General features: G+C 44.2%; 1 protein-coding gene across 1 annotated transcript; it reads left to right on the top strand.

The window, feature by feature from the left end:
* Positions 1-1,587, top strand: LOC311497482 (perforin-1-like). The gene is made up of 4 exons (XM_084557803.1): positions 1-241; positions 341-479; positions 563-643; positions 971-1,587. The coding sequence occupies exons 1-4, from the start codon at positions 72-74 to the stop codon at positions 1,466-1,468; spliced, it is 888 nt and encodes a 295-aa protein (XP_084413929.1). The 5' UTR covers positions 1-71; the 3' UTR covers positions 1,469-1,587.
* The last annotated feature ends 12,476 nt before the right edge of the window (positions 1,588-14,063 follow it).

Below are 14,063 nucleotides of genomic sequence, written 5' to 3'. Positions count from 1 at the left end.
TATAAACGTAAATTATTGGTGCTGATTCCTACACACTGGCACAAAGGCTTTTGTTATACATCAAGCGGCTAATGCGTCTTTATATTTTCACTCATTTTCATCAGGCTGGCCTGAATTTAAAGTCAGCTGTGTCCCTCAGCGTGGGAGGAACAGACTCTTCTGTTTACAACTTTGCCAAACAAAGATCCAGCGAGGACCGTTACGCCTTCAGCGCTCATGAGTTCATCTGTAGCCACTATACGTAGGCTGCAAGATATCCTGCTTCACCAAACGTGCTTAATATTTCATGAAAAATTGTTGGAGAGATTTCAGGTAAGACTGTCTGTCTCTTTGTGTCTAGTTACCGTGTGTCAATCAAGCCCCCCCTCAGCTCAGAGTTCAGGAAGGATTTGGCCACGCTGCCGAGTCGCCGTGAGTCCAATACCAAGGCTCAGTACAACAAGCTCATAGACATCTACGGCACACACTACATTCGTCAGGTTAAAACTTTCATACCATGTTGATTTCCTTATTTCACAAGTCATGTACTTTTTCTTTTTAACACCGATGTACCTTGTTTCAGGTTCACCTTGGGGGGCGACTCAAGCGAGTGACAGCTTCACGAACGTGTTTGTCCACATTGAACGGACTCTCCTCAAATGAGGTACTTGGAGACTGCACATAGTCTCCGTATGTTCATGCAAACACACATGCAGTTACTCTGAAAGACACAAAGGAGATATTTGAGTGGTGCACCTCATCAAAAAATGATGTCAGTTATTGCTTAGCTGTTGCATGTCAAACCAGATAATCTAAAACTATGTCACATTTGAATTCAATTTAATGGCCCTATGAATAGAGTGAAGCTAGCTACAAATTTCAAATGATCTTTAAATATGAATGATGAAGACAAATCCAAACTATTCATAGATTAACCATTAAACCAACCATTCAGTGGCCCCTGAATGCCCCTTTTCCTCCTGTCTTCCAGGTTCACTCCTGTCTATCACTGGGTTTCTCCTACAGTGTGGGGAAGTCGACAAACTCCAGCCCTCACTCTTGCAACCCAGTCGTGCAAAACCAAGGTACGTCAGTCAAGTTCAGCGGTGGTCTCCACCAACACTACACAGAGGTGGAAGGTGGCACTGGTTGGTTGGGGGAGTTTTCACCCGCCGACAAAGACTCCAGCGCCTTCACCAATTGGTTGAGCACCCTGAAAGATCACCCAGGTGTCGTTTTATACTCCCTTCGGCCATTATATGAGCTGGTACAAGATAAGAGCCAGAGGGCAGGGATGAAGACTGCTATTGAGTGGTACTTAAAGGGCAATGCAGTGAGTGACCCGAAGAATATATCGACTTGTGGTGGGTACAGTCCTAACCTGTCTTTCAACTGCTGTCCCTTGGAGACCCAGAAGGGGACCCTGGAGGTCACCATCATCCGAGCCTGGGATCTGGAAGGAGATCATGTTGGAGTGACTGAGAGGTGAGTTAGCTCAAGGATTAAAATCTGAGGATGGTGTATCAAACAGCAGTGTTACTTCATCTGTTGCTCACTGTTTTCTCCTACCCACAGCTATGCTATCATGAAGTATGGTTCCATCATACGCAAGACTCGTGTGATTGAGTCAAACTACCCCCACTGGAACGCTCATTATGATCTGGGCACGGTCAGTAACCGTCTCAATACAACTAAAGTCAAAAGAACATATTCAGTCTCAATCACCTGAGATGACATGCTTCTTGTCTCTCTGTAGCTAGTGTTTCCACTATCTCTGTGTATGTAGAGAAACGAAAAATGTAAAAACAATTGTTTGCACTTATGGAACAGTTTATTTAAATGTTAGTAACTAGCATACACAGGGTTGCGCTAGACTTTTTCATTGTCTGTCATTTTGACTGACAGGGTCATAAAAATCTATATAATCTATTTTTACCCGTCATGGACATGGGTCTTCAGAGATTGTCAAAAAATGATAATAATGACCGGCCATCAAAGACGACTCAAGAATCACGAATCTAGACGTCTATTTAACCGACTCAGTTGAGGCCTACCACGTTTGATTGATATATAATCAATAAACTGCACCATTCAAACATCTTATCTTACTCGGCAGAGAAACAAAATGTCTACTACCCGATATGACCACGAGCAAACTAAGGCACATAACCGCTGCTCGTGGATCCCTGCTTAACCGAGAGTCAGCAGCCTCTCACTCGGCCGGCAGAGAAACGACACTTAACCGACTCTTAACCGACTCTTACACTACTTTTTTTTTTTTTTTTATAATTATTTTTATTACATTTTTCGTTCACATAGGCTACAGCAGTACAATGATAATAGAAGGGTTGTTTTACAGTGTATGTTGAGCCAGACCGGCTGATTGAGTTAGACCATATGCGAATTTTATCCCTTCCCACCCACAATTAAAAAAAAAAAAGGAAAATAAGACACAGAAAGTGCAAATAAAATAGGACAAATTAGAAATAAGTAAATGTGTGTGTGTGTGTGGGGGGGGGGGGGGGGGGGGGGGGCAGGCATCTAGTCACTTTCTAGTCGACTCTTACGAATCAAGAGAGACAAGAGCCAATTGCCACCAAGTGGTCTGGGGTGTGAAGTGCGCTCTGTCAAAATGACAGATTGCCTTAAGATTTTTCCGTCACCGTTTTCAAAAAAAAACGGTCAATGACGGAAAATATTCGGTTAACGCGACCCCCTGCTAGCATACTTACTAAATAAAGGAAGGTACATGCCATGAGTTAATCACTGACTTGAAGGCAGAAAAGTAGCAGTTGCACTCTACTAAACAGTGCTAAACATTAACAAGAAACAAGACCTGTAATGTTGCCATGGATTCTGTGACTTATTGTCGTGTGGACTTCAAATGTAGTCTAAAACAACAGTAAGAAAACATTCAAGTTCACAGTTAATGGGTTCTGCTATTGGATGTGTTGGCCGTTAATTTAATAATACAGAAAATAATGACTCAAGTTCAACTTGTTTTCCTATAGTGATTTAGAGGAGATCAATTTGTGACTGACATCTGAGATTCCACAGATTCTGTATATATACAGATTTGACTGTGGAGTGACACCGAGCTTTGTTTAGAGCCTAAATCAAGTTTAAGATTTAGATGGGTATGTAGCTAGCATGTCTTTTCCCCATCTTCAATGGGGTAGTTGTAGACACTGCTGTAGAAATTTGTGCTTGTACCTCTGAATTTCTTCTAGTTGGAGTAGAGCAGTGTTTAGTGGACTAATGGCCATAAATAAAATGTGTTATTATCATTATTATTATTACCTACAAACAAAAGTGAGAAAAGTTAAGATCAGATCTGTACGTGCAAATATTTAATGTATTAGTCCTTCTGTTCTCTTGATTACTCAATTTGACAGATATTGTTTTATTAGTTACTACTACTACCAATCTCACTTTAATTCTGTTTTTCTAATGAAGGTGGACACAGGCTTTAGTTTGAGGATCGAGGTCTGGGACGAGGATGTGTACTATAATGACTTTCTGGGATCCTGTGAGGAATATGTGAAAATGGGGACACACAAAGTCACCTGCTCAGCCAGTTATGGTGGCATTGAGGTTGAGTACAAGCTCACCTGTGACCGTCATCTGACTGGAGACAAATGTAACCGTTATAAACCATCTCCATAGTAACAAATATATCTTTTGGGGCTGCATGTTTTTCTTTAATCATGTGTGACATTGGATTTGTTGATGTGATCCTGCAACAAGTCATCTGACTGTTGAGCTTAGTCATGCAGACTTATCAGTTTTCAGTTTGATCTTCAATACTTGCTGTTAGAAGTTTCAGTCAGCTGTTTTATGATGGTGGAGGCAATGTTAAATTCTTGTTGCATTAAATTCTGTGTAGCTTTCTCATCAAAATAAAGATTGTAAACCTGCTTCACTTCAAACTACAGACTGTACTTTCTTGTTTTAAGTGGGCCTGGCCAACAACATCAAGCATAATACATGTTTAAAGGTATTCTGAGTAGGTCTAATTGAAAGGGTGTGGCTATGAATGGGAACCAGTCCCGTTTTTGTAGAGGCAAGAGTGACGAACAATCAAGTCTCATTGTAATAAATAATAAATGTACCAATTAGTCAGCGTTCAGGAGTCTTGGACTACATTTTAATATGTGCGAGTATCTAGTGTGGTAACACCTCAGTGGCTTAAAGTGTTTGGCTTTGCTTCTATACCATTACAGGACAAAAACATCCTGTTTCTTCTGTTCTCTGTAACTGCACTTTTCCACTATTTAGATAGCTCATCGTCCAAATGTGAAATTCCTCATTAATATTACTGGAAACAAGATATTGAATTGAGTTTTTTAAAGCTTAACATAAGTCATAAGGTACTCTAAAACCAAAAACATTTGCATAGAGATTTTACAGAGAATCTCTTCATTTGACTGCCGCTCTGTTAAGAAAAAAAACAATATGATGCTGCCACCACCATGCTTCACTGTGGAAAAGATTTTAGAGATAGCCACATACAGAGAGCAACAGAAATGTCCTTGGGCGTCATAGTGTGAGTTAAATACTCTGTTTTCCTTTCTATGTGATAAATTTGCTGGAGTTAATAATGTGATGTTCAGTTGGAAATGCAAGCAAACTTCTGTCTGAAAGTTATTCCACATCTTCAAACCAGTGACATCAACTTTGGTTGATAAAGCAGAGAACAATGTCAAGTTGATTTTTTTAACAATGTAAAATGTCGTTAAGTTCTTTAAAAGACAAATTAGATGGAGAGAGACAGATAAGGTTGATAGGTTGATTTTTTGTTTGTATTGTTTAAACTGCCACATTAAACACATTAAAATCATAAAATAAATACAAAGATATACAAAGCCTGTTCTTATTACCTTCACTGATGTCAACTCTCTGTCTGTCTGAAACATTTCAAACGTCTCTTTGACTCCAGCTATGCTCTCCTCATCATCAGATTAGTCATACAGACTTAGCAGTATTTCAGTTTGATGTTCTATATTTGTTGTTAGAAATATCAGTCAGTTGTTTTGTGACTGTCGTGGTAATAAGCATTAAATCTACCATACGCTGAATGAATCACAAAACTTTGTTTTTTATCTCTGTGTAATTTATTAAGAAGAAGCACACAAGAAATAAACAGAACTAGCATGTTTCCAAAGACAGACAACACAGGTGCTACAGACTGACTGACAGAGGTGAGCACAGATTATTTATCTAATCAGACAGGAAGAGCCGTTTCTTGCAAATGCAAATAGGGCCCCTGAGCCACCAGAGGGCCCCAAAGCTGCAAGTTCAGCCTCATCTGAGGAGAATTAAAATGGCCTGTCTTTATCTGCAGCTGTCTCATGTGTTTATTATATCACACACATGCTTTAAAATAAATGTAAGATGTAAATAAAATAAGCTGTAATGACAAGATGTGGATGGTGGATTTGTGGCATAATTAAGTCAAAATCGTTGGACGTCACTGTCACGCACATGGTCACGCAGTAGGTGACGTACGGATCACCGACAGGTATGATGGGAATGATTGATCTCTACCCATCAGTCCCGTTAGTGAGGATATTAATGACAAACAGCGCTATGGCATCATAATCCAGAGAGAATAAAACACAAGAAGAAGAAAACAGAGGAAGAAAAACAGCCTGAGGATAAAGGTAAGGCATTTATTCGTGATGTGGGCCGGATGAGGGAGAGGTGTAACGCTGGAGTTTTTAGAAAGTTTGTGTGTTATTTGTGCTGCTAGCTAGCTCAGCTAACCTCGGATCAATGTTAGTTGGCTGGCTAGGATTAGTATGCCCACAACCCCAGCTTTAGTGTTCGCTTCATGAAAGTTGGACTGTCACTGGACTGTGCTGTCCTGCCAGGGGACTGACATAAACTATATAAATATGGACAATGCGTCCCCACTCCCTTGCGTTTCCCAGGGATATGGGTGGCGCCATCTTGCGAGTTTGGAGCCAGAGTCTGCGCAGTACGGTCCAAGAGTGATTCATTTTTGTTTGATTAATACTGCACTCTGCTCGACCTCCACCAGTTATAATGAAATATTGCATTATAAATCATATTTATTTATTTATTTATTCTTTCTTTCTCCTGCTCTCACGGTCTCTACGCGATCGCTCTGAGGAGCGGTTGGCATGGCAACTGGAATCATCATGAGGTCACATCCTGTTTCTGTAGATAAAAAACTAAAACGAAAGTTATTATAAAAAAGACACTTGAACATACATCAGAATTATATTAACTACCGAAAATGAAAGAAACCCAAGGAAAGAACTGAGGTTTACGGTAAGTAAATGTACTTCCTATGTTTTCAAACCAACACACGTGTCCTGATGTGCGCTCAGTTATGAGAAGACTTCAGCGTGTTGTCGACATTCTCCGGAGAAACATTCATTTATTTTGTGACATTCACACTGCAAGCACATTTAAGAAGAACCTACTGAGGCCTGAACAGGTAATATTATTGTTTGGTTTGCATTAATATAGCATCTAATGACAGGCATTTAGCATGTAAGGGCATGTTTATTTAAAGGAACAGTATGTAAGAAATGTATTTCAATTAATCATAAAATGGCCCTGATATGTCACGAGACATGAAGAAATCATGTTCATTTCAAATACTTATATCACTGACAACAGTGGTCCGGCCAGGATATTGTCATTTAAAAGTGAGAGTTGCAGCCCTCAACTGATGTTGATGTTGTCATGTTGTGTTTTGGCCTGAGGCGCCACCCTCCACCTATCTACTAATCACGAAGTCAGTAGAGTTTCGTCATCCGGGTTGCCAGCTCTGCTCTAGTTACCGCAGCTGCAGCTACGAACGTGTCGGATAAAACATGTATAACGTTCCGAAACCTAAGACCGTTATGAATCTGAACTACGTCGTGACAAAGTCCGAAATAAAACAAGGATTTGTATAGGAGATGCCTTTGAAAGATGGAGACGGCTGAAAACGGAGAAGAATTTGAAGACAGACGCCAACGTTGCTAATTTTCTCCTGGCTAACTTACTTGTACATAATGTAAATGGACATTTCAAATATTCACGACAGTCGAACAAAGTTATGCATGTTCGTGCAAAGTAACGTTACGTTAGCGCATACAGAGGAGGTGGGTCATCGAATTGAAAAGGTAAGGAATTGTTTGGGAAATAAAAACGGTGAGTCGTCATTGCTAACATTAGTAATGCATTATGAGCCCGTTTCTCTGTCATTATGCTGAAACGCCGAGGAAAACATCATTAGCACGTCGATTATGGCAATGTGAAACATAATTGAGAGTATTGAGTAGCCTAACGTTACCTCGGTAACCTGGAGAACGTACTACTCAACCGTCAATTTAGTACGTTATTTATGTATGCGAGCGAGTAGTAGGCATACAATTCGGACGTACTGGGCAGCCATCTTGCCTGTCCTTTGACCCCGGATGTTTACATGTGACGCCGACACATATGACGCACACCGACGGATGCCGCGAAATTTTAAAGCCACCTCGGAGAAGTATTTTCGAAACAACCAACATTTTAAACTCAACATTTATCCTAATATACTTACATTTATAAACTTCGGTTGTCGTAGCTGTAGCTGTCACAACGGTCTCAGCCATTTTGTCTGATTTGATTTTCCCGGCGGCTCGTCTTCTTCTATGCTTAGCGGGCTCCCGCTGAATTGTGGGATAGTGTAGTGAGCTACCGTTGTATACTGTGGAGGTAGTAGGCCATCCGGGTATTTTTCGCCTACTAGTCGATGTCTACTAAGAATACGGACGTACTACTACTGTGACGTACTGCGTCTCGCCTACTGAACAGTACGTTAGTATGGGTATTCGGATGCACCCTGGGTCAGCCATGCCCCCAAGCCACCACCTGCACTGCCGGAGAGAAAAAAGGAAAACCCCTTTCCATGGACATTCAGCAGTTTAACAGACGATCATCATCATACAAATCCATGTCCCAGACCTCGACCAACAAACTAAAGTACGTATCCCCCTTCAAGCGAAAATTTTAATTAAAGTAAGATTGGTAGTAATAATGTTATCTGTCAGATTGAACTTAATGGGTAATTTAAGATGCAGAAATCCAGCATAAAGAACAGTGGGACTGGGGTTGATGTGTCTAGATAATGTCCAACATTTCTAATGTAACCATTGCAATTTATATATAACTGCAATGGAATAACTCATCCTTTAAGTTACATTTAAAATTTTGGTCATCTGTCTTTCAAAGCAGTAAAAAGATCAATTCTCCCTCTCACAGAAATAATGCACACTGACTACATCTGTCTCCATGAAAAGCATGGACAGTTCAATCCTATGTTCCAGACCCACTGTATTTTACAGGAATAATTTTACTTAACCTCAATGAATCCAATCAGATTATACTGCAGTACCTGACTCAATATGAGTACAATGAAAACAAAGCACTGCTTCTGACACGCCAGGTTAAGGAGGAGGACTCAGACGCAGAGGTAGCGAAAAGCAAAGGATAATTTATTCTTAACGAACACAAGCTATCAAAAAACAAAACAAAGTATCAAACAAAAAATCACTCCAAGGAGGCAAAACGAGACTATGAATAATCAAGAACAAAAAACTTAGCTATGACTTGATGTACGTAGGCTGGTATGCACAAAGAATCAACGACACGATACGTGACACACTGGCACAAGACAGGGGAAAACGCAGACCATATATACACAGGAGGGTAATGGGGAACAGGTGGAAACAATCAGGAATCGGGAAGACAATCAGACCGGTGACACAAGAGGAAGGGCAAGTGACCTGAAACGAGAGGAGAGTTAGACTTTCAAAATAAAACAGGAAACCACGAGACAATACGAAAACAATTCACCGCTGTGACAGAACCCCCCCCATCTAGGGCCGACTCCTGACGGCCCAGGCTGATCTGGATGATCCCTATGAAAATCCCTTATCAACTGTGGACTCATAACAAAACGTGACGGCACCCATTGTCTCTCTTCGGGACCATACCCTTCCCAGTCCACTAAATACTGCTTCCCTCTGCCCCGGTTGCGTACTGCCAACAGCTGTTTCACCTTGTATACCAGACCCCCGTCTACCAGTTCAGGCGGTGGCGGAGGCGCGACAGTCGGGACCAGGGGACTCTCTTTGGCTGGTTTTACCTGGCTAACGTGAAAGGTAGGATGGACTCGAAGGGATCGGGGCAGGCGAAGGCGAACCGCTGAAGGGCCGATGATCTTAGTGATCGGAAACGGACCCACGAACCGCGGAGCCAGCTTCTTGGATGGAACTTTGAGGCGGAGATCCTTGGCTGAAAGCCATACCTTCTGGCCAGGCTGGTAGACGGGCGCGGGTCGTCTCCTGCGGTCCGCAGCCTTCTTAACGCGGTCTCCTTGGCGAATTAACACCTGTCTGGCAGCTGCCCAGATACGGCGGCAGCGGCGGATCATGGCATAGGCTGAGGGGACGGAAACTTCTGGCTCATTCTCTGCGAAGACAGGTGGTTGGTATCCAAAAACACATTTAAACGGTGAATACCCTGTGGCAGAAGTGGGAAGGGAGTTGTGTGCGTATTCCACCCAGACCAGGTGTTTGCTCCATGTCGAGGGATTCTGGGACACTAGACACCGGAGGCCGGTTTCCAGTTGTTGGTTTAGGCGTTCGGTCTGGCCGTTGGCCTCTGGGTGGTATCCTGACGTCAGGCTGGCCTTGGCTCCAATGAGGTGACAGAACTCCTTCCAGAACCGGGACACGAACTGGGGCCCCCGATCGGAAACGTTGTCCTTGGGAAATCCATGAACTCTGAAGATATGGTTAATCATGATATCTGCTGTTTCTTTGGCTGAAGGCAGTTTCGGCAGAGCAATGAATCTTGCCATCTTAGAGAACCTGTCCACTACTGTGAGTACTGTGGTGTTACCTTGAGAGATCGGGAGCCCTGTGACGAAGTCCATGGAGATGTCGGCCCACGGTCTGGAAGGAATAGGAAGCGGTTGCAGCAGTCCCATGCGTGCACCGGTGGACGTCTTGTTCCTGGCACAGACCGAACAAGCCTCTACGTACTCCCGGACCTCCGGTTCCATGGACGGCCACCAGAATCTCCGGGAAATGGCGAACATGGTTCTCCGAACTCCCGGATGGCAGGAAAGCAGCGAGGTATGAGCCCAATGAATCACCTGTGGGCGTAACTCCACGGGAACGAACAATCGATTCTCGGGACACCCACTAGGTGGCGGAGTCTCACCATTAGCCTGCTTTACCTTCTTTTCTATCGGCCAAGTCACCACTCCAACCACACATGTCAGTGGAAGGATAGGTTCTGGTTCCTTGGCCATTGGCTCGGGTTCGTAAAGACGTGACAGGGCACAGGGGTGCATCTTACATTCCCGCTCTGAACGCTGAGACAGGATAGCCCCGATCCCCTCGTTGGATGCATCGACTTCCACCACAAACTGCCGCTGGGGGTCTGGTAAGGTGAGGATGGGAGCCGAGGTGAAACGGCGCTTGAGGGTCTGGAAAGCCGTCTCTGCCTCTGGCGACCAGTGAAACCGCACCTGGGGAGAGGTAAGAGTATGGAGGGGTGCTGCTATAGCGCTAAAACCTCTGATAAACCGTCTGTAAAAGTTAGCAAACCCAAGGAACTGCTGAACCTTTCTATGGTTATCAGGAGTGGGCCACTCAGTTACAGCGCATATTTTAGCTGGATCCATCTGCACCCTTCCAGGGGCTACGATGAAGCCAAGGAAGGAGACGGTGTCAGCATGAAAAACACTCTTCTCAACTTTGACATACAGTCCATTTTCCAGCAGTCTCTTCAGGACTTGGGAAACGTGCTTGATGTGCGAGTCAAGGTCATGAGAATAGATGAGTATATCATCTAGATACACATACACAAATTGATCTAAGAAGTCTCTCAAAACGTCGTTGATCATAGCCTGAAACACTGCTGGGGCATTAGTGAGTCCGAATGGCATTACTAAATACTCATAATGACCACTTGGTGTATTGAAGCCGGTCTTCCATTTGTCCCCTTCCCGGATTCTGATCAGGTGGTAGGCGTTGCGGAGATCTAGTTTGGTGAAGATTTTGGCCTGCTGCAGCTGGTCGAACACCGAGGTCATAAGGGGAAGAGGGTAGCGATTTTTTATGGTGATGTCATCGAGGGGGCTGTAGTCAATACATGGTCTAAGAGAACCGTCTTTTTTATCTACAAAGAAAAACCCAGCACCCGCTGGAGACGATGAGGGACGGATGAGCCCTGCTCTGAGAGAGGTCTCAATATATTCTTTCATGGCTGCTTTTTCAGGACCCGAAACAGAATACAGGCGTGACTTTGGTATTGTGGAGCCGGGAATCAGGTCTATGGCACAGTCATAAGGTCGATGTGGGGGGAGTGAAGTAGCCTTGGTCTTGTTGAAAACTTCCCGGAGGTGGTGATAACAGGAGGGAACAGTGCTCAGGTCCGGGTAATCCGATTCTGTAGCAGGTATGGCAGAAACATAATGAATCCTGGTGACTGGCTCCCCCTGAGGTGGGGTAGTGAGACAGCGAACCAGACAGTCTTTTCCCCACCCCAAGATCTTTCCCGTTAACCAGTCGATATGGGGGTTGTGTTGAAGCAGCCATGGGTGTCCCAGAATGAGTGTATGTGTCGGTGACTTGAACAGAAAAAAACTCATTTCCTCATGATGACCGTGAATATGTAGATTGAGGGGTTCAGTGGTGTGTGTAATGGTGAACAATTCACTGCCATCCAAGGCGCTGGCCTTGATAGGTTTAGTCAGCTGTTTAACTGTGAGCCCCAACCTCTCTGCTAGACCCCAGTCCATCAAACTCTCATCTGCCCCCGAGTCTATGAGTGCTTTTAGTTCGGTAGAAACAGTGTTGTGTGTTACCTTAACCGAGGTGAGGTTACGAGGTGCTGAGTCCGATGCCGTGAACTGGCTCACCACTGTCGATTTCTTGGCAGGACAGGAAACGATGAGATGACCGGTCCCTCCGCAGTAAAAGCACCGACCTTCCAGCTGTCGTCGCCGCCGCTCCTCCTGTGTCAAACGGGTCCTACCCACCTGCATGGGCTCCTCCTCGCCCTCCTTAGAGCGAACACGGCTGGGGACTGACGAGTCTGGTGAAGGTTCTGCCGGGAGTTTACTGCTGTGTAATTTGAGTACGCGGATTCTATTATCTGTACGAATGGCAAGAGCAATGAGGGAGTCCAGATCGGGAGGTAGATTAAGGGGTATTAACGAATGTTGGATGGGTGCAGCTAGCCCTTGGAGGAAGACATCGTAGAGGGACGTTGAATTCCACCCACTCTCCGCGGCCAAGGTGCGGAAACGGATGGCATAGTCGCAGACTGAGTCGTGGCCCTGCTTTATCCCATTGAGCTCTCTTGCCTTCTCACGGTCGGTGGAGACTGGGTCAAAAATCTGCTGTAGTGTGTCTGTGAATATTGAGAGAGAGCTGCATAGTGGTGAGTTACGTGACCATTCGGCTGTGGCCCAGGCCCGAGCTCTACCAGACAGGTGGGATATTATGAAGGCAATCTTAGACCGATCGGTGGGGAAGGCGTGGGGTGAGTGTTCAAAATGGATGGAGCAATCTATCAAAAAAGGCTTACAGTGTCCTACCTCTCCCGAGTAACGCTCCGGAGGGGCTAATCTAATACCCCCACCGACAACAGGCACAGTCTGGGCTGAAACAGCGGCGGGGGCCGGAAATTCCGGTGCTGTAGGTGGTTCAGATGCTGAGGGGGTTACGGTCTCTCTGGAAAAACGGTCGAGCAGAGCTTGGACTCTCGACGAGAGAAGGCCTAGTTGAGTCGCCATGGCAGTCTGAAATTCCTCTTGTCGAGAAATGCGGTCTTCTTGTGCCCAAAGAGCCGCCGTCATGGAGTCTGCCTCTGCTGGGTCCATACTGGCCAGTGTGTACTGACACGCCAGGTTAAGGAGGAGGACTCAGACGTAGTGATGGCCATCTGACACCCGAGGCTCCGACACATGCGCCGTAGCTCATGAAGCAATTGTATCGAACCACTGTGCCGAGGCGTGGTTCGGTCACGTGACTAGTGACGTTTGAAGCACTTGAGTGACGTTCGAAGCAGTTCAAGTGCTTCGAACGCTTCAGCGGCAAACGAATCACCTGAGGGCTTCGGTTTGTCATGTGAATCACCTGGTGGGATCGAGCGTGTTCAGGGATATCTCGGATATCCTATCCCTATTTAGTGATGCTCATTTGAATGTTTCTTTGCAGAGTAGGTTGGTTCGTTGCTGTAGTTGGAGTTAGTTGCGTATATTGTGGAGATAGATCGTAGATTCCGAGAGAAATAGATGAATTACATGATAACACTAGATTGATAGATAGACATAGTTACATAGATAGTCATAAATAGCGTTATATATAGATAAGACAGAGAGAGAGAGAGATACAGATAAGATACAGATATATAGTCAGAAGTGCGTGTATAGTTTTGGTTAGGACAAATCACGTGTTTTGTGACGTATGAACCATTTCACTGCTTCATTCAGAAACCCTGTCACTGGTTTGGTTGTCTCGGTTCTTCGGGAGAGATCAGTTGAGTCTTCGAAGCAAATAATGACTGAGTCAAGAGAGATTTGGTTTGACACTGTTGCATTCAGTACAAATATTTTGTAACACTACTAAACCCATGACACCGAGAGCAAAAGAAAATAGTTGATGTAAGTGCTGAAACATAAACATTAGTGCAAATTAGCGAAGGTTCATAGAGTGTAGTAGTGACGTAATCAAAATGGTCCACTGACAATGGCACTTCACTGATGAGGTTCGTGGTACACTGTGAAAGCACCGGTCTTTCGTTAGTAAAACAAGGGTTCGATTCCCATTTGTTCTCTATTTATTTTATTGTTATATATATATATAATTTTCTTATAATAAACTTTAAACCACATATCCATGTAATGCAGTCGAATAGGAATGTGCATGGCAAATCAAGTCCCATACAAGCATGAACCAGTATGACACGTCTCCATTGCACTACATTTTATTGTCCACTAGATGTCCTAATAGAGCACTGTGTCACTGAAGCTTCGAGTAATGAACCTTTTTTTGAATCAC

This window comes from Chelon labrosus (assembly GCF_963514085.1).
Source record: "Chelon labrosus genome assembly, chromosome: 2".
Lineage (NCBI taxonomy): Eukaryota > Metazoa > Chordata > Actinopteri > Mugiliformes > Mugilidae > Chelon > Chelon labrosus.
The sequence above is the reverse complement of the archived record's forward strand: the minus strand, read 5'-3'. Positions and strand labels throughout refer to the sequence as shown.

What these genes read in the sequence shown, in the direction of transcription:
- LOC311497482 (XM_084557803.1), top strand. Translation starts at nt 72, where the DNA reads ATGCGTCTTTATATTTTCACTCATTTTCATCAGGCTGGCCTGAATTTA. An exon ending in TTCATCTGTAGCCACTATAC is followed by an intron (nt 242 to 340) that starts GTAGGCTGCAAG and finishes CTTTGTGTCTAG; the next exon opens with TTACCGTGTGTCAATCAAGC. An exon ending in ACGGACTCTCCTCAAATGAG is followed by an intron (nt 644 to 970) that starts GTACTTGGAGAC and finishes CCTGTCTTCCAG; the next exon opens with GTTCACTCCTGTCTATCACT.